Source organism: Homarus americanus, unplaced genomic scaffold (assembly GCF_018991925.1).
Source record: "Homarus americanus isolate GMGI-L3 unplaced genomic scaffold, GMGI_Hamer_2.0 scaffold47254, whole genome shotgun sequence".
Classification (NCBI taxonomy): Eukaryota; Metazoa; Arthropoda; class Malacostraca; order Decapoda; family Nephropidae; genus Homarus; species Homarus americanus.
The window spans coordinates 10,065-29,912 of NW_024738685.1; the positions used below are offsets into that span (position 1 = coordinate 10,065).

General features: G+C 42.7%; 2 protein-coding genes across 4 annotated transcripts in view; both read left to right on the forward strand.

Annotated features, from left to right (window-relative positions):
• Window positions 1–951: 951 nt before the first annotated feature.
• Window positions 952–2,588, forward strand: LOC121874321. The gene is made up of 3 exons (XM_042378429.1): window positions 952–975; window positions 1,547–1,935; window positions 2,465–2,588. Exons 1-3 carry the CDS (start codon window positions 952–954, stop codon window positions 2,586–2,588), a joined length of 537 nt encoding a protein of 178 aa, XP_042234363.1.
• A 6,346-nt stretch (window positions 2,589–8,934) lies between these two features.
• The window catches only part of LOC121874310, a 90,119-nt gene continuing 79,205 nt past the window's right edge, over window positions 8,935–19,848 (forward strand). For 2 of the 3 annotated variants that reach the window (XM_042378409.1, XM_042378410.1), the window contains exon 1: window positions 8,935–9,196. Coding sequence is in view for 1 of the 3 variants with exons in the window: in XM_042378408.1 (XP_042234342.1) it covers window positions 9,145–9,196 (52 nt within the window). In the remaining 2 variants the exon portion in view is untranslated. The remainder of the gene's footprint in view (window positions 9,197–19,848) is intronic. The other variant, XM_042378408.1, reaches the window with a different exon arrangement.

A 19,848-nucleotide genomic window follows, 5' to 3' on the forward strand; every position in this document is an offset into this window, starting at 1 on the left:
AACAAGTGGGATATTCTGTCTGTCATTCCTGTAAAGATTATGCCTCAGTTTACTGTAGGTGAGAGAGAGAGAGAGAGAGAGAGAGAGAGAGAGAGAGAGAGAGAGAGAGGGAGAGAGGTACATTCTCAATACACAAATAGTCATCATGTATCATCCACGGTGAATAATACATCGACTATAGGAGGGAACAACTCAAGCCACTCGTGAAATATGACAAGTTATCCAACACACCTGGCAGGGCAATACAAGATAATGTTCGGGGGGCTCTTCCTACACTACACCACTGTACTGAAGAAAGAGTATTCTGTGCGTCATGAACAGAGGAGCTCGTATACAAATAACGTAAGGAATAACTCTAGAAATGCGAATGGTTTTCTCTATGGTTGGAAATAAGTACAGAGCATCAATGAGCACCTTGGTATTGTGTGACCATCATCTTGACGGCTGTCCATCCACGCCTACAAGTGAGACAGCTGCGCACCTCACATTCCACCAACTTTATTGTTAGGTGGATGGTTCGTTTTCCTCGTCTTAAAAGAACTGACGTCATACGGTAACATTTTTTTTTACGTGTTCTTGTTTGTAATATGAGTAATACATAGCTAAGTGACATCTTTATACATTATTACCATTATTGTTTCCCTTTTGTTCTCTTATTCGTTTTAATTAGGAGGGAAGGTATAAAAGAACAGTAAGATAATATATATATATTCATTTACAATTTTAAGGCATTCCTGCAAACAAAATTGGTGTTAAGGTAAACTAAACTGTACCGCTACCGTTATAATTTTAAGCATTGGTTTCACCTTTACACTATGTAATGACTCAGACGTGGCAAGGTGACCCGTTAGTGGAGGAAGACAGTAACCTGAAATTCTTAATAAAGAGAACAGATGGTCCTCAAGTGAGTGCCCACGGACAACAGCTGGTGCCTTATTGAGGACAAGGAGCATGTCGTTTAGAGTTGAATCACTGGTATGTACTCCAAGAAGCGTGAAGCGAGGAGCTACCAGTGTATCGAGTATTACAGCAAGTGTGAGTGTAAAGACTCAAAATATCGAATCGTAGTTAGGGAACACTGACAGTATTTCAGAGGAAAGAACATTCTATAAACAATTTCAAGAAATTGCATCTCTTCCCTAAATTGAAACTTAAATGTCCTAGGGGTGGTTATATAACTTATTCTAAATATTTTACAAACAGTGAATATCCATAATTTAGCCCTAAATTTGTTATTTATAATAATGTGACAGCAATTACAGAAGACATCATCAAGAGGAAAGTAGAGCGAAAATCTCGTTTGTTACCTTCCTTAATACTTTGGTCCACTCCTGGGGGTTAAAATTCTTTCTGGCTGGAACAAGATAAAGAAGCCACAAGTACAGAAATTTATCAAAGCAAACTACTTTGGAGTAAAGACTGTGAACTCTTGGAATAAACTGCGAGACGGCACCGTGTCTGGGCTCACTTACGGACTGACTCGAGTAACACTCGTGATAAAGGAGGTACCAAAGGAGATTTGCACTCCACTAAGATTCTTATTCAGGACTGCAAATCAGCCAACGTCACCCCAGTACACAAGAAGGGTATGAAAAGTGCAGCAAAAAACTACAGGCCTATCAGCCGAGCATCACATATACGCAAACTCCTTGAGACAATTCTGAAGGACGCCATAATTCAACACCTGAGCGAGCACAGTCTCATCAACGCATCACAACACGGTTTCATGGAAAGAAAATCCTGCCTGAAAAACTTACTCACGTTACTTGAAACGATAACAGACTACTTGGACCAAAGCTTAGTAGTGGATGTGTTGTACATGGATTTCTCCAAGACGTTTGTTAAAGTTCCGCATGCACGACTAGCCTCTAAGATCCAGGTATATGTCATCACAGGCAAGATTTTGAAGTGGATTAACAGCTGGCTCGAAGACAGGCAACAAAGTGATAATAAATGGAGTACATTCTGAATGGGAAAAGGTTCTCAGTGGAGAACCACAAGGCTCTCTCCTTGGACCCACCTTGTTTGTGATCTACATAAACGACATAGATGAAAATATATCAATCCAAATTGTCAAGCTCGTGGACGACACGAAGATATTTGGGAAGGAGGCAAGTCATGGTGTTGTCGCAACAATGCAGAAAGACTTGCATGAGTTGTTCAAATGGTCTCGAGACTGGCAAATGCTCTTTAACATTACAAAATGTAAGACCCTACATGAGAACACGTGGGATACACCAGCCCTAATCACTACTATTCTGTTAATAACACTTTCCTGGATACTGTAGAAAGGGAGAAAGATCTTGGCGTTGTGATAGATTATTCACTGAAGGCAGAGCAACAAGTTGGGGGGGGGGGGAGCCATGAGAAAGGCAAGCGAAGATTTGGGAATAATAAAGCATTCCTTTGAAAACAAAGATAGGTAAAAGCTCCTTCAACTGTATAAATCTCATGTACGTCTCAGTCTGGAATACTGTACACAGGCATGGAATCCCTACCCCAAGAAAGACCTAACATCTCTAGAAAAGGTGCAACATATTGCTACTGAGATGATTCCAGAACTATGTCATCTCCACAATCCAGCATGAGAGGACATAACTACAAACTCTCTATGTTATCATGCAGAACAAACATAAAAAAATACTTTTTCACACAGAAGGTGGTAGAGCTGTGTGGAACTGTCTACCAGCCCAAGCTGTGGAATCAAGAACAGAACTTGGCTTCAAAATAATCCATGATAAAATTATCAAGAACAATGGAGGCCACTGGCCCCTCCCTCTAGTGGGTGACCATTAGGTAAAAAGAGTAAGGTAAATTGTTAATTACTACTACTGCTGTTACTACGACTACGACTAATGTTATAATAATAATAATAAATTATGTGATTAATAATAATTATATAGTTGTGCGAGCTATTGATAAACAATTTGGTGTGAACATACCACTAACTTTCCCTCTCGCACTGAACAGATGGTACACAGCCACTCGCCTGTTTTGTTCTCACTTCCCGTGTACACACGCACACGCACACACACGACTGTTGTGTTTAGACGGTAGTGTCGTTCTGAACAGTTTTTTTTTTATTGGGCACTCCCCTACATCCTTGTGTAAGGTGAAGCGCAGAAGCGTTTACAGCGCCCAACACGGAAGCATGCTAAGTTCATGCTTGCCTTTATGTCTCATGAGTTAAGGGCGTAGAAGTCTGAAGAGTCAAGGGCGTAGAAGCCTGAAGAGTCAATGGTCCTTCATATCAACACCCGAGGACGAGTTACTTCACCACGTGAACACCACACCATACGGTGTCCCCATGACCACGTGAGGTCCTTCATATCAACACCCGAGGACGAGTTACTACACCACGTGAACACCTCACCACCTGATGTCTCCATGACCAGCCCAGGCCCTGGCCATCAACTGCAAACTATAATAATTTGTATGTTCATTTCATGTTCCTTCTCGTTTCAGTAATGAAAGCTTTTGTTAAACGACCCACCCACCCCATGTCTTTGTATATAATAAGTCATTTTTGCCCAATGTATATTTTCAGTCTTCGGGCTGCAGAACTTTTTCAATAAACCGTTAATTATTATTATTATTTTATTATTATTGCAAACCGGTTACTGACTGCAATGCATCTTTTCGGACAGTGCATTGTTCAGTGTCCCTGGACTGAGGTATTAAGTGTGGATGACGTAGAGATTAAATGGAGAGAAGTCCGTCAGTCTACACGCAGCTGTCCTGTTGTGCATGTTGACGACACTGCTGGTCCCGTATCGACCTCTCGAGTCACCCCAGAGCTCACCAACGAAGGTGACATCCCTAATAACTCATATCATTGCATCATAGCTGGATGATCGTCATACTCGATTCTGAGTGTATGTGTGCGTAACTGTGTTTAGTTACTGTTTGTACATAATATTAAGAGACTAATTACTTATCCTTCTTGAGACTTTTGTTAAACTTCTTTATTCATTGTTACTGAAGCCTTTTCTTGTTGTCATAATATTTCGTGACTAACTCAGACGTGTAGTGAAAAACAAGCTCACTATACCGCTGTACCACCAACCATAAGACTGGCATCACCACACACACACACACACACGATACACATTATCCGCACTGACAGATCCCTGAATACTGCATGCGGGAGTGTTGTAAGTCTTGTTATTGTGACTCACAGAGCTTGTTGTCATACCCACTGCTCTTACTCTGGTTGACAATATAGCGGTCACAGGCAGTCTTAATCATCTCTGACCTTCTATTCTAATTAACACTCTGAGCTCCGAATACTACATGGTTGTTTCTTAAGACAGACACAGACGGGGATTCAGATCAAGCTGTTGAGGGATTTTTCTCATGTAAGTCTCCGGAAACACGACAGAGCGACTTTGATTTTGGATTGTCGAACAGAATTCAGAATATTGTAAATAGAAACGAACTTGCAGATGAATTTGAAGCAATATAAACAAGCAGAAACGGACATTAGTTTATCTCTTGTTTACCGTAGACGAAATGTAATCTGCATAACGTATCATGTATAAGATCCTAAAACCTGCAGATGTTCAGACGTCTAAAGTGTGCAGTTTACTTCCATACACATACACATAGCAGACGTACACAAGAACACACACACATCAGACGTACACAAGAACACACACACCAGCTACACAGTTAAACACATGCAAAGGGCATGTAGGACATACTAGAAACAAACACACACACACACACACTGACGGAGCATGAAGGTACAATACCGACTATAGATGCTGGGGGACTGGCCGGTACTGGCTTGACTGCTCTCCCGTACAGTACTAATTGTTGACCACTTACAGCCATTGTGTGATCCAGGATCTTCCCTCCTGCCCGCCATATAATAATAATAATGATAATGACTTATTACATACTAGGATATGGTGTGGGTGGGTCGTTTTGCAAAAGTTTTCATTATTAAAAGGAGAAGGAACATGAATTGAACATACAAATTATAGTTTACAGTTGATGGCCCGGGCTGCTCTCTTGCCCTACTATGTGAGGTTCACGTAGACCACGTGGTGTATTGACTCGTCCTCAGTGGTCATGGAGACACGGGGTGGTGTGGTGTTCACGTGGTGTAGTGCCCCTGTTACCGCAAGCAGTAATGACGCTCCACAAGGAAACACCAGAACATATTAAGCCACCACAACAGCAACACGCGACCTTCTGGAATAAGCAGCACATCATAACAGTATCTCATCACTCACATCACCAGCTCGTCAACCTCTCCAACCACAGTTAAATAAATATCTAAATGTTTGTTTTTCCATTCATATGACTAAAAATGCACAAAAATCTGTTCATTTCGTTTAAATTATTATATATTAGGTCTGTTAATTTGGTTCTAGCTTTGCACTTGATATGTTTGGGAATGTCTATAAGTGATTAAATAATACCAAGGAGGTGTTTTGAGAATGGGAGTGTTTGAGGACTGCAAGGTTGGAGTGTTTTGGGAATAACCCCGAAACACTTTAGTCAGTGTACCACCATTTACAGGGAGGAGCAAGTAGAAGTATTGTCTGAACCTTAGAGTCTTTGACCTTAAACAACAACCCAGAGAGCTTAAAACTGAGCAGCCATAACCTCGAGAGGGGAACCTGGAATGTGAGGATACAAAATGATAGCGGGAAGTATGCAGACGATTACAGGAAGATTAAAAAGTTACAGTGCGACAGTCTACCATTACGTGAAGAAAGATGGACAGGTTTGAATACCACTAATGGAAAAGAATGTAATTTCAAATATTAAGGTAGTGAACAAGATAGAGGTATTGGTAGTTTTATAAAGCAGAAGGTGGCTATTAGACAGTGTAAGACAGTTGAATTAGTCAAGTTTACTCCGAAACTCATGGAATTGGCAATAATTTATAGGAAACGAGGAGAAGATATCTTAGACAATGTAAGATTTAATGGAGGCAAAAAAACTGTGACGTTTAGGTATAATGAGTGATTTTACATGCAAAGCTGAGAAGGGGAAGAGAATCATTAAATAAAAGGCCACAAGGTTGGGTAACATGTAAAGGAGAAAAGATATTTTTTTTTTACAAAGATACAACGATCATACTACAAATACATGGTTTCTACATCACCCAAGGCATTTTTATACGTGAAAAATAATACTGTCAGGAATCAATTATGTTTTTGATGAAGAAAAAGTCAACAATCTAAAACCAAGATTTACCATGATAACTGTCAGTGAACTATCCCAAGCCATCTAACTGTACAGTATCATGGGGAGCGATGCTATTTTAGGAGGTAAATCATATCCTGTTTTTATGCGGGTAGGAGAGCTTGCTTGCTTGCTTGCTTACACATATTACTTATATCCGTGTCCAGACCTTTATTCGTTTATATGATCCTAAATATGTGGTAATCGAGCGGTGGTATGTAGCGCTCGCACACATGCTCAGAGCTCTGTAACTGTACAGAACCCAGTCCAGCCTAGTCGTCTCTCAAAGGTCAACACGCTTGGAAGTGCTACATCATGCTCACAGAAGCGAGTTTCGTTCATCTACAAAACGGAAGGAATGAAAAGTTGTACTGGGTCAGCTTGGTCTGTGCACGTGTCATGAACAACTTAAAACTGTTACCTCTGATAATAATGTTACGTGGTCACATTATAGGCTACACTTCTTCAGTACACATTCCTAACATCACCTGGAGTGTGTGCTATCATATCCTAGGGTTATCTGTCGGTTACACCGTTAGTGAAATCTTTAACTCTTTCAGACGACCTTCAGGACTACAGTAGCTCAGTGTTGCCTTAGTCATATACATATAATGTACACTGCCATCAGACGTCATCATAATCATCATGTTCAATAGTCTTGTGCTAATTACCCACTTCAAACGGTAGGTAATAATAATAATGAAAATAATGATGATTATACGTATTATTATTATTATTATTATTATTATTATTATTATTATTATTATTATTATTATTATTATTATCATCATCAGTGTCATATTTTTCTTTATTATCAACAAATAAGTGAAGATTGGCCTCCATAAATCAGTGTGAAGAAGTTAACGTCATCATCATCAAGACAATGTGTGGCCCAGTAAAACTACCACATCATCACTACTACCACTCTGATCTAACACCCACGGATAATGATGTGATTCTTGAGCCGGCAACATTAAAGAGCAAACGTTCGCGTAGCTTTTCTTCCAGATTGTTTCGTAGTGAAGATATGAGGACCTATAAGGACCCATGAACGACGATTCTTTTTCATGTCCAATGTGTGTGGCGTGGAGGGTGATAATGAAGAGAAGAACCAGAGAAAACACAAACATCTTGACTAGGTTGGGTTTCTTTAATTACTAACGTTTCGGAAATTTTTTTTTCTTCATCAGAGCCGAGAAAACAGACAAAAGGTTTAAATAATTACAGGTAGTATACAAGAAAAACGAAACATTATTCTAAACGTTACCTTCCGCAAAACTTTTCAAAGCTACACTGCATTACCGATTTAAAACCACTAAAATGAGCGGGAGATCTAAGTACAAAACTAAAATCAGAACAAATCAAAACATACAGAGAAAGTTACCTTAAATTGAGACGAGCCTTAGTGAGAAAAACACACAATTCACAGTAATGGTGGTCCTAAAAGAGTCAAAGATCCCAACACAGTAAACAGAGAAAATGTATACAGATATCCCATCCATGGAGATCGCATGAATGCTCGTATTACAAGAGAAACGTTGTCCTCACATGAAGATGCACGAGGTTTCACACGAGGAAAAGATTATAATATACAGGTATTCACGAGAGCTGCACGAAAGTTTGAAAGCAGTATGCTCGCATTTTTATGAGACACCCTGGTAGCCAATTTAAATTGATGGCATGCCATTAGACAGATCTGTAAAAACAATTCTATCAATACTGTTACCGCCACAGTATGATAAACTAGAAGAGAGAGAGAGAGAAGAGATATAGTGTTGACGACGAATTTGCTGAGGTGTTTTAATACGAAACAGATGGACCTCGCCTCCAGGCTGAGATTGCCCTCGGATTGCCCTCGAAGGTAGTCTACAGATTTCTACAGGACAGACAACACGTTGGTTCAGCCCACTAGACCCTAAAACGTGAGTGATCGTGAAGTATTAGAATCTGCTAAGAAATCCTAAATAACTTTAATAAGTATATTTATGTACTGTAATTTGATCATATTATACAAATTGTCTCCTGATCTATCAACAGTTATAACATGTGGGTTATATTTAAGATGTTAACAGGCTATGTACTGTATATTGATTGTATTATTCATACTATGTGTCCTGAGATAACAGCATTTGTTATATGTGAATTGTTCTTTGACAGGTTTTGACCGAATTATATGGTATGAGTCAACGTTGAGGGTTTATTTCTCCAGCATCAAACCAATAACGCTCCTTATCAAGCCTACTATTTATTTTTTTTAGCCGTTCGGGTGGTTGGTTCGTTCTTTGTTACTTTGTTATGAACTTATTGTACAGTGTTGATTTAAAGGGGAAACCAGAGGAAACCTGTGATGTTTGGACGAGGGGTTTGCAGTATACAATAGTGGAGCAGGAAGGTGGCCTGCTCACTTAGGTAAGGAATGGTCTGTAAATGGATCAAAGCCCACAATGATAAAAGTATTCGCGATCAACAATTTACAGTAACGACAGGAAACAGACAATTTTCGCTGTATAACATCTGTTCGATGTAAGCGTCCTGACAACATGTGTAGTGGTAGGGAGGAGAGAGGGAAGGAAAGGGGAGAAGTCGAAGGAAGCAATGTGAAAATCAGGCACCAAAGAATTGAAAAGTAACTTCACTGTGAAAAAATCAGTGAGTTTGTTGTGTGGAGTCGGGGGTAAGAATATCCTGGCAAAGTGGGGAGGGAGAGTAGGAGAGGGGCTGAGGCCGCGAGGAGTCGGGTAGCGTGAGAGGGGTCGTGTTGCCGTCAAGACCTCCGACCAAGTCAGTGGCTGTTCAACCTTCAGCTCAGTCGACTGAGAGTCGTAGTGTGGAGCGGTTCTGGGTTGCGTTCTCTCGTTAAATTGCCTAGCGGCGTGTTGGTCGGTTGTGCAAGTTATTTGGGGTTTGTTGAGTGATGGTGTCCCGCCGAAGATGATATAACGAATGGTGCTGAGTAGCAGAATCAACAGGAATATGAATGTCTATCACTTAGAAGGTAAGGGTTATATGTCCTTTCGTTATCTCAAAGTGATCTCAATACAGACAGGCATGGGTCAGTCAGCTTGGAGGCGCACAGCTTAACCGTACATAACCCAGTTTCTCTAATCCTTACCCTGCCCTTCGTGCTATAAGGATTTAATGAGTTCGTAGATGAAGTCAATTTTTTTACCCAACAAAATAAAAAGCATGAAGTGACTGATTGCCATGTGGCTTAATAATTAATTTCATATTAAAATGCAGTTACTTATACTGTTGCTATGATATATTTTCAACCGAGCTGGAGATTTTAATAGCCTTTTACTCTTTAGTTTTGTTTTACGTTGGAGCCTGTTTTAACATTCTTGTTCTTATAATATATGTTCGGTAGGTGTAGGATCTTTGAGCTTCGTATATATCGTCTTATATCTACTCTAAACAACAACTTTCATAATTTACCAGATACTGTGGGCATTAGGCTACCTATGGATGTCACTGTAATAATGGGTTAATGTAATATGTTGTTGATAACCTAAATTGTGTATAAGCTGTGTCTTAATTTTTCTGTCTTATTTATAAATACTGTAAATAGGATGATATTGGTGATTTAAGTAGAATGACTTATGTGACTGAACGATTTAAATGACGGTAATTTGATTGAAAGGTTGTGTACGCTGTGGCCTGACGAATTTCTACAATTTTCCTTGTGAATTATGGTTCATCACTCATCACTTCAAAATGATGTACAATTTGTGGACTAAAACTATAATACCGTTGTATGAAACGAGTCTGACTGGGAAAGAGGGTGTGGAGTATGAGGTCATTCATTTGTTGGGGGAGGGCGAACACCTTCTGATGTCATGGGTCAACCTTGACTGCTGCTCTTACAGTCTGTCGAAATACACAAGGAGCCATTTTCCTCCATTGTTCTTACACGGTTACATCCCCAGATGCTGTTGTACCTGGGGCAGGTGAATTCTTACACCCCGGGTGCCGTTTTTGCACTAGGGGGCCGTTCTTACACCCAGGGTGCCGTTTTTGCACTAGGGGGGCCGTGCTTTCACCCAGGGTGCCGTTTTTGCACTAGGGGGGCCGTTCTTACACCCCGGGTGCCGTTTTGGCACTAGGGGGGCCGTTCTTACACCCCGGGTGCCGTTCTTACACCCTAGAAGCCGTCCTACGAAGCGTAATGATTTCTAAAGATTCTTGGATAATGTAAATAACGGTGAAACTACTACGGTAATAACGATATATCGTTATTTCAGCTCAGCCTAATAAAAAAAGTAACCTCAGCTGAGGAAAGTCACACTTTGTAGTGACTTAAACTTGTAACATTGAAAGGCTTTACTTACTTTATTTTGTGTATGAATATTATATTATTTAAAGAGAGTTTGCTTTTTCTTTCAATATTGTAACATCCTGGGGGTTTTCTAAGTGTATTTTTGTTCAATTCAATTCAATATGAGTTTATATGTCTTGTCCCTATTACTAGCTAAGTATACCTTGGTGAGCTTCACTATATACCCGTATCATTAAAGAGAAATTACACTAAGTTTACCGCGCCCATAGTAACCGCCCGCAGGATTACCCAAGCTTATCAACACAACCCAAGCAAAACTGAACTCCATAGCTAACATTTTCTTGTTGCTGTAAGGAATATATTCTGAGTGGCCAGTTACTTCTATGGGGGTGGAGTTTATCTCGTGGTTCTTGGTGTAGGGTATCTGGTGCCCCTCAGTGGGTGACGAATGATAACGAATTGGCAACTATTCCCTGCTGAAAGTTTTACAGAACACAAGCTCAAATTTCCTGCCTTTCCCTCTAGTTACAACGGTTGGGTATCGTGGGCATGTAGTAGGCCTCGTGGTGCAAGGGCGTGAGCTGTGGGTGTCCCTTTTTTACAACATGGTTCTAAACTTTCATTCTAGGACCAAGAATGAAAGTTTAGAACCAGTTTTACAGGAATGCTGGAGTGGAATGACGATGCTTTATACACATAATGCAGTTTTATTTCAGTGATAATTGTTGTTGTGGGACCCAGAGAATATACATTAGACGGTTTTGGGACAAATACTACCTGAGCCGCGTTAAGACTTAGAGGAACGAGCTAGTTGAAGTTTGTTCACGGCAGTAGTAAGAAACTGTTAAGTAGTTTTGTCAGTGTTTTGTACTGTCTTGTTATAATAAGGTTGAAACAAACGAGTCATCGTGGCGGAGATGGACGGTTACCAGTAAGAAATATCGAGGATCGTTATATTAACCAGACGACAGTCGTGGTGCCATATAATTTATCTCGTTAACTTTTAACTCTTTGAAAAGCATCGGTAATGATCACAATTTAAAATAACTGTTTACGGGTTATAAGAGGATGCACCTGGGGCGTACCAACGGTAAGGAGGCATACCATATGTCCCAACGGGATGAAGAAAATGTACTAGTTGAAACTGTGTGTGAGAAGGACCTAGGTGTGTATGTTGACAATGAGCTGAAGTTCTCGGGCCATTGTGAGAAGAAGGTAAATCAGGCAAATAAATTATTGGGTCTTATAAGAAGGTCGTTCAGATATCTAGACGGTCCGTCCCTCGTGACGATCTTCAGGAGTGAAGTGCTTCCCCATCTGGAGTACTGTCACCCCATCTGGTCCCCGAGATATGCTAGGGACTGTCAGTTGGTTGAAAATGTTCAAAGGAGGGCCACCAAACTGGTGCCTGCACTTCGGCATCTCAGCTACCCTGAGAGATTGGAGCGCCTGAACTTGCCTAGCTTATACTACAGACGGGCAAGGGGGGACCTAGTTGAGGTTTATAAGCATCTCAGGGGGCACTACTCAGTTGAGTGTCCTTACTTGGAGCTGGCGGACGCTCGCCCCACAAGGGGTCACAGCTCAAGATTGAAGAAGCCGCAAGTCCAGAAAACCGTGAGGGCAAACTTTTTCGGAGTGAGGTTGTAAACTCTTGGAACAATCTACCAGAGAGTGTTGTGACGGCACCGAGTGTGAGCTCTTTCAAGACCAGACTTGACCAACACTGGAGCGGGTTCAGGTACATTCAGGAGCCGGTGCATGCCCAGTATTTGCCAACAGTGCGTGACAGAGACGTGACCGATCGCCCGGGCGGCTAGCGAGCCGACCTTTTGGTGAAGAATATAAAGGAAAAGAGACGTGACCGATCGCCCAAGCGGCTAACAAGCCGATCAGTGGCGAAGAGGATAAAAGTAAAAGTAAGTAAAGTAAAATAATCGGACCAAATAAACATTGTTTTTCTGGGATTAAAAACCCAGATTCAAATTAATGTACACTGTTACAAAATTCCAGCCTTATGCACGTACATGCATAATAAAACAGGTGATACAAGAATAACATAGAAGTGGCGCAACAATGTGAAATCATTATTTTGTGGGAACCGTTTTCTACCTTGATGAGGGTATTCATTATTATCGGCTAAATGGTTACTGGCAGAAATATTATCATTTAACAATATAAGGAACACCTGCAGATTATTCCCCAGCTTATTTCATCTTAACATTAATCACCATAATGCTAACTTAACCTGATCCCCCCAGGTAGCGTTAAGGCGTTGAATCATTAGGTGAAAGAAACGTGTGGGGGCTATCCTAATCCAGACTATTGCGGCTTATAGTCTATACATTCATAAATAAAGGAGGTTCCCAGAAACACAATAAACAACTAAGACAACATTTAGTCTGTCAGGAAGTTGTGCCAGACTTGTGGAAACAGGCGAATGTAGTACCCATATTCAAAAAGGGAGACAGAGCATCAGCGTCAAATTACCGGCCGATCAGTTTGACGTCAGTAGTGGGGAAATTTCTTGAATCAATTATAGCAGATAGCATCCGATCGCATTTAGAGAAAAGCAAATTAATCTACGACTCTCAACATGGGTTTACAAAAGGAAAATCTTGTCTAACAAATCTGCTGACGTTTTTTAGGAAAGTCTTCGAGGTAGTAGATAATGACGAAAATTACGATGTTATTTATTTAGACTTTAGCAAAGCATTTGACAGAGTACCGCATCAGAGGCTTCTGAGAAAAATTAAGGCTCACGGTATCGAGGGGAAAGTTTTAAATTGGATAAAATCATGGCTCACCGATAGAACGCAGAGCGTCAGCGTAGATGGTGTTAAATCTGAGTGGGGCTGTGTAACCAGTGGGGTTCCCCAGGGGTCAGTACTAGGCCCACTCTTGTTCATAATCTACATAAACGATCTAGATACTGGGATCAGCAGCGACATGAGCAAGTTTGCGGATGACACCACAATAGGGCGGCAGATTAATTCAGGGCAGGATGCAAATGCACTACAGGAGGATTTAAATAAACAGCAAGGGTGGTGTGAAAAATGGCAAATGAAATTCAACACCAGCAAGTGCAGCGTACTTAATATTGGAAGAACAAATACTGTCAATGTATACAGCCTTAACGACATCAACCTAGATAAGTCGACTTGTGAAAGAGACCTAGGGGTACTTGTAAGCCCGGACCTACGGCCTAGAAAACAGTGCGTTAATGTTCGAAATAAGGCAAACAGAGTATTAGGTTTTATATCTAGAAGTGTAAGTAATAAGAGTGCAGAGGTCTTATCGCAACTATATCTTGCGCTAGTCAGGCCACATCTCGATTATGCGGTTCAGTTCTGGTGCCCATATTATAGAATGGATATCAATTCACTGGGGTCGGTGCAGCGAAGAATGATGAAAATGATTCCGGGACTTAGAAACTTACCATATCAAGATAGGTTAAAGAAACTAAACTTGCATTCCCTAGAAAGACGAAGAGTGCGGGGAGATGTGATAGTAGTATTTAAGTGGGTGAAAGGAATCAATACAGGAGATATAGATAAAGTTCTTATAATATCCGAGCAGGATAAGACTCGGAGCAACGGATTTAAGTTGGATAAGTTTAGGTTTAGGAGGGAGATAGGAAGGAACTGGTTCACAAATAGGGTGGTGGACGAGTGGAACAAGCTTAGCAACTTTGTAGTAAGTGCTGGAACGCTGGAAAGTTTCAAAAAGAGGCTGGATATTCATGGATGATAGAGAGTGGTAGTAACTCTCGACAGGAGCTGCCATGCACAGGCCAACCGGCTTATTGCAGACTCCTTATGTTCTTACGTTCTTATGGGGGAGGGGGGCAAGTCCATCCTCTCTCCCACGCTTTTAAATAAATGTCAACGTCTATGGCTACACTATATCCGCGTTTGGCAAAATATATTTGCTAGTTTACACCAATCCCTCGATCACTGAGGCAGCTGTGTTAACTTTCAAAAGTAAAAGGTGTATTGAAGAGAAAGTGTTTTTTCACGCTTTGTGCATTACCTGTTGCGCTGCTGCCGCTGATGAATATTTATTATTATTATTATTATTATTGTAATTTGTTTACTACAACAATATAGGAAACTCTGGATCAGTTCTGCTGTTTCCTGGGTAATGAAATATAGTTATGGTATTGTTTATCGCCATAGTAATCATGTACTGACATATTGCACATCTAAATGTAAGGCCAGAAAAACAGATGTAAATGATGTTATCATGAAGTGACAAATATTATGATAAAGATGGCAGTATTTATTTAGAGTTGTCAACAATACTTTTATCCTTACATTACGTTATGTTATTCGGCGAAGGCTGCTTAATCTTTGGCAATATACTGTATTCCAGCACATTGCACCCTGATAGTAGTGTCACTATTTGTGGTTGATTTTATATATATATATATATATATATATATATATATATATATATATATATATATATATATATATATATATATATATATATATATATATATATATATATATATATATATACGCGTATAAAATACTTCATAATTATAACAAATGTATCCATTCATCCAGGCTACGGCTGACCTGGATTGCTTACTGTTATTCGTACTTCAATTTGCGCTCATTCATGGGTATATGCAATCTGGAGGTGGCAGGCTTGGAAGTGTGTGCGTTCATTATGTTTATGGTAGCTGGCTGTGTTCACTTCTGGTAAAGTAATTAGCCAGGATACTAAACGCCGGATTCAATTAACTTGCGCCGCCTGTGTGATAATATCTCTGGTGTTGTTTCCAGATTCCGATAATTAATACACGATTTTGATACATAAATTGCGAGCGGTAATATACTCGTGTGTGTGTATATATATATATATATATATATATATATATATATATATATATATATATATATATATATATATATATATATATATATATAATATATATATATATATATATATATATATATATATATATATATATATATATATATATATATATATATATTGTATTGATTCTCATTACCATCACCTATTCATTCTCACCTCCTCAACACCACCATCCCACCACCACACCACCCCCCCCACCACACTCTCACCACCTCCCCCACCACCCACACCCCCACCACTCTCACCTCCCACCACCCCCACCACCTCACCCACCACCCCACCTCACTCCACCACCCACTCCCACACCCACCTCACCACCCACCACCCACACCCTCCACCCACCACCCCACCACCCACCCACCTCCCACCACCACACCCCCACCACCTCACCCCACCACCCACCTCCCACCACCTCTCTCACCACCTCACCCACCACCCACTCACACCCACCACCTCTCCCACCACCACTTCCCCACCACTCCACCACCCACACTCCACTCCACCACTCCCCACCTCACTCCCACCACCACCTCCCCCACCACATCCCCACCACCACTCACACACCTCCCCACACTCCACCTCACCACTCATCCCCCACCACCACCTCCCCACCACCCACTCCTCACCACCCACTCTTCACCACCCACTCACCACCACACCCCCACCACTCCACACCACTCACTCACACCACTCTCCACCACCTCCCCACCACCACCTCCACTCACACCACTCCACTCACCACCACTCCCTCACCACTCCCTCCACTTCACACTCCCCCCCACCCCTCTCTCACCTTCCACTGTACAATAACTACGTATCGTCTCCTTCCGCTGACTCACTAATTGGCCACAGTCTTCCTGTTGCTGATGATCTTCTTGCTGTCACGAAAATACAGTTTGTGTTCTATTGAATGGTGGTAGTGATGGGAGATAGTCTCTCTCTCTCTCTCTCTCAGTACATTTATTTTCTCCGACTCAATTTCACACTCCTTCCTCCCTACAACTCTCATTTTTTTTTCTTTCCGGACCGTCTTCTTCCTTCCTTCCTTTTTTCCTCTTTCTAACACTTCCTCCTTCTCTTCCTTATACCCCTCTTCTCTATCTCTTCTTTATCCTTCAATCCGTCCTTAGTTCACTTCTTCCCTTCCTCTGTCCTTCCCTCCCTGGGTCGAGTTGCAGGAAACAGAGGAATGCAGTTTTTTTTGCCAAGAGACCCACAGCTCCTGAACTTGGCGAGGACGGTCTAGCTTACCCTCTGTCTCTCTATCTTTCTTTTTGTTTATCTCTCTCTCTCTAATTCTCTATCTTTCTTTAAATAGTTATCATCCTGTTTATCTCCATCTTTCTTTGTTTATCTCTGTGTCAATTCAATCTATCTCTTTGTGTACAAGTTATGAAATTTAAATTAAGGGAAGGAAATGTAGGATGATAGCTGGGTGGTGGTGTGGAAGGAGGTTGGTGGGGTGAGGGGTGGTGTGTGGGAAGGAGGTTGGTAGGGGTGAGGGGTGGTGGTGTGTGGTTGGTGTAAGGGGTGTGGTGTGTGTGGTTGGTAGTAAGGGGTGGTGGTGTGTGTGGAAGGGAGGTTGGTAGTGGGTGAGATGGTGGTGGTGTGTGTGGTTGGTAGTAAGGGTGGTGGTGTGTGTGTGGAAGGGGAGTTGGTAGTGGGTGAGGGGTGGTGGTGGTGGTGTGTGGTTGGTAGTGAGGGGTGGTGGTGGTGTGTGGAAGGGGAGGTTGGTAGTGGGTGAGGGTGGTGGTGGTGGTGTGTGGTTGGTAGTAGGGGTGTGGTGGTGGTGTGTGTGGAAGGGAGGTTGGTAGTGGGTGAGGTGGTGGTGGTGTGTGTGTGGAAGGGAGGTTGGTAGTAAGGGTGGTGGTGTGTGTGTGGAGGGGTTGGTGGTGGGTGAGGGTGGTGGTGGTGTGTGGAGGGAGGTTGGTAGTGGGTGAGGGTGGTGGTGGTGTGTGGTTGGTAGTAAGGGAATTGGTGGTGGTGTGTGTGGAAGGAGGTTGGTAGTGGGTGAGGTGGTGGTGGTGTGTGGAGGAGGTTGGTAGTAAGGGGTGGTGGTGTGTGTGGAAGGGGTTGGTAGTGGTGAGGGTGGTGGCGGTGTGTGGAAGGGGTTGAGTGATGGGTGAGGGGTGGTGGCGTGTGTGGAAGGAGGTTGGTAGTGGGTGAGGGGTGGTGGTGGTGTGGTTGGCAGTAAGGGTGGTGGTGGTGGTGTGTGGAAGGGAGGTTGGTAGTGGGTGAGGGTGGTGGTGTGTGGTTGGTAGTAAGGGGTGGTGGTGGTGTGTGGAAGGGAGGTTGGTATGGGTGGGGTGGTGGTGGTGTGTGGTTGGTAGTAAGGGTGGTGGCGGTGTGTGTGGAAGGAGGTTGGTAGTGGGTGAGGTGGTGGTGTGTGTGGAAGGGAGGTTGGTAGTGGGTGGGGGTGGTGGTGTGTGTGTGGTTGGTAGTAAGGGTGGTGGCGGTGTGTGTGGAAAGGGAGGTTGGTAGTGGGTGAGGGTGGTGGTGTGTGGTTAGTAAGGGTGGTGGTGGTGTGTGGAAGGGAGGTTGGTAGTGGGTGAGGGGTGGTGGTGGTGTGTGGTTGGTAGTAAGGGGTGGTGGTGGTGTGTGGAAGGAGGTTGGTAGTGGGTGAGGGGTGGTGGTGTGTGTGGAAGGGTGGTTGGGGGGATAATGATGGTAGAGACGTAGTAGTGTGTGTATTGTAGGAGTGTGAGGTGGAGGTGATAGGACAATGTTAGTAGTGTGTGCGGACGCGGACGCGCTTGGGAATGACGGTGGGAAAGTGGTGGTAATGTGTGTGTGACGGTGTGAGGGTGGTGATGATATCATGTGAAGGTAGTAGGAATAATGGAGTTTAGTAAGGGATATTAGTGTGTGTGTGTGTGAGGACTGTTGCTCTACCCACACTCGCGTCATGCTGCCAAGACTTTCTACGACTACTTGGTGATGTTCGACACGATGTGTAAATTGACATCGTCCTATAGACGAGAATTTAAACACTATTTAAACACAACTATTAACTTCAAAATGCTTTGCGGATTTCCTTTTGCTTGTGGAAATTTCTTACGGGACCTTGAGGCGTCTTTCCGGTCTTAATATGCCTGACAACATCCCCTTCCTCAGAATTTCTCAGATCGTCCCTTCTCATGTGACACAAGCGAAATGTTTCAACTATAGTTGTGTCTTGGGGCGCGCCCTGTTGTTTCTGACAATAGTCCCACGGCTCCTTGGAGAGTCTAAACCTTCCCTGCTGGCAAGTGACAGCTTCTTAAGAATCCCAAGGTGTCGAAGGACTTCCTTGTTTTTGTCCCTGACAGCTTCCCACTGTCTGGTGGTTCACTATTGTTTCTCGTGAAACTTAGTATTCCACGCGGCCTCTTTGTTCGCTACTGTGGATTGTCGTCCTCTGTGTTGGTACGTTCAAGTACTTTCTCTTTTTCATACTGACGTTCTCGTCCTTTTCCTGACTTTCTTTTTTCTAGCGCATCGTTTATGTCTTTCTGGCAATATTGTGTTTTCTACGGCATTCAGTTTCCTGATGATTTCACTTCTTGATATTTTGTACGAATTATTATTATTATTATATTTTTTTTGCTGTGTCCTCCTGTTCTCAACCTTCATCATGTCATGTACGGCATCGGCTGGCTGGCTGGCAGGTGTCTTTTTCTGTGTCCTTGTGTTGTTAGTTACGCTGTCACCGTGTTTTATGTTACCTTCCCTCAGCGTGTAGTGGATGGCTCTTTTCTATGTGACTTATACACTTGTTTTCCTGATTTTCATATCCATTCGTGATTTCCCACTTCTTTTCCGACATTACCATCTTTCCTCTTCTTTAAGGATGGGTGAGAGTTGAACAGAGAAGTGCATTATCGTGATGCTAGGGCGTGTAATGTTGTCAAGCACAGAACAATAATCTCCAAGTTTCACACTAGACAACAGTTACTGAATATATAGATATACAATACTTGTGGTTGTAAAGGGAAGAGGTGACAGGGAGGAGGAGGAGGAGGAGGTGTTGGTGGTTGGAGGTGCAGGGGCAAGGGTGGAGGCACTGTGGAGAGGGTCGGCAAGGTGGGAAGGAGCGAGACGGAGTTGGTGGTGAGAGTAGGCGAGGCAACAGGGTGAGGTGGAGATTGGCAAGAAAGTAGTGGTGGTGGTGGTGGGAGAAGGCGAGGCAGGCAACTGGAAATGATGAGGCGGTGGTGGTGGCCGGGTATGCAGGCTGAGCCATGGGTTGGGCATGGGTCAACGGCACCGGAAGGGGAGGGGAGGTAGTACAGAGAGTTGGTTGGGGAGGCGGAAGGATGAATACAGGAAGGGGCTGGGAGGGCTCGTGATGGGTGAGGTGGGGGTAGATAAGGGGTTGAGAGGGAGGTGGAGGGACCAGGAAGGGGGGTGAGTAGGAGGGTGCCACCTCTCCACGCCGACTTCCCCGTTAGCTTAGGCTAGGACTCGGGGGGACATTTTTTCCAACCTGTAATAATTATAATGTG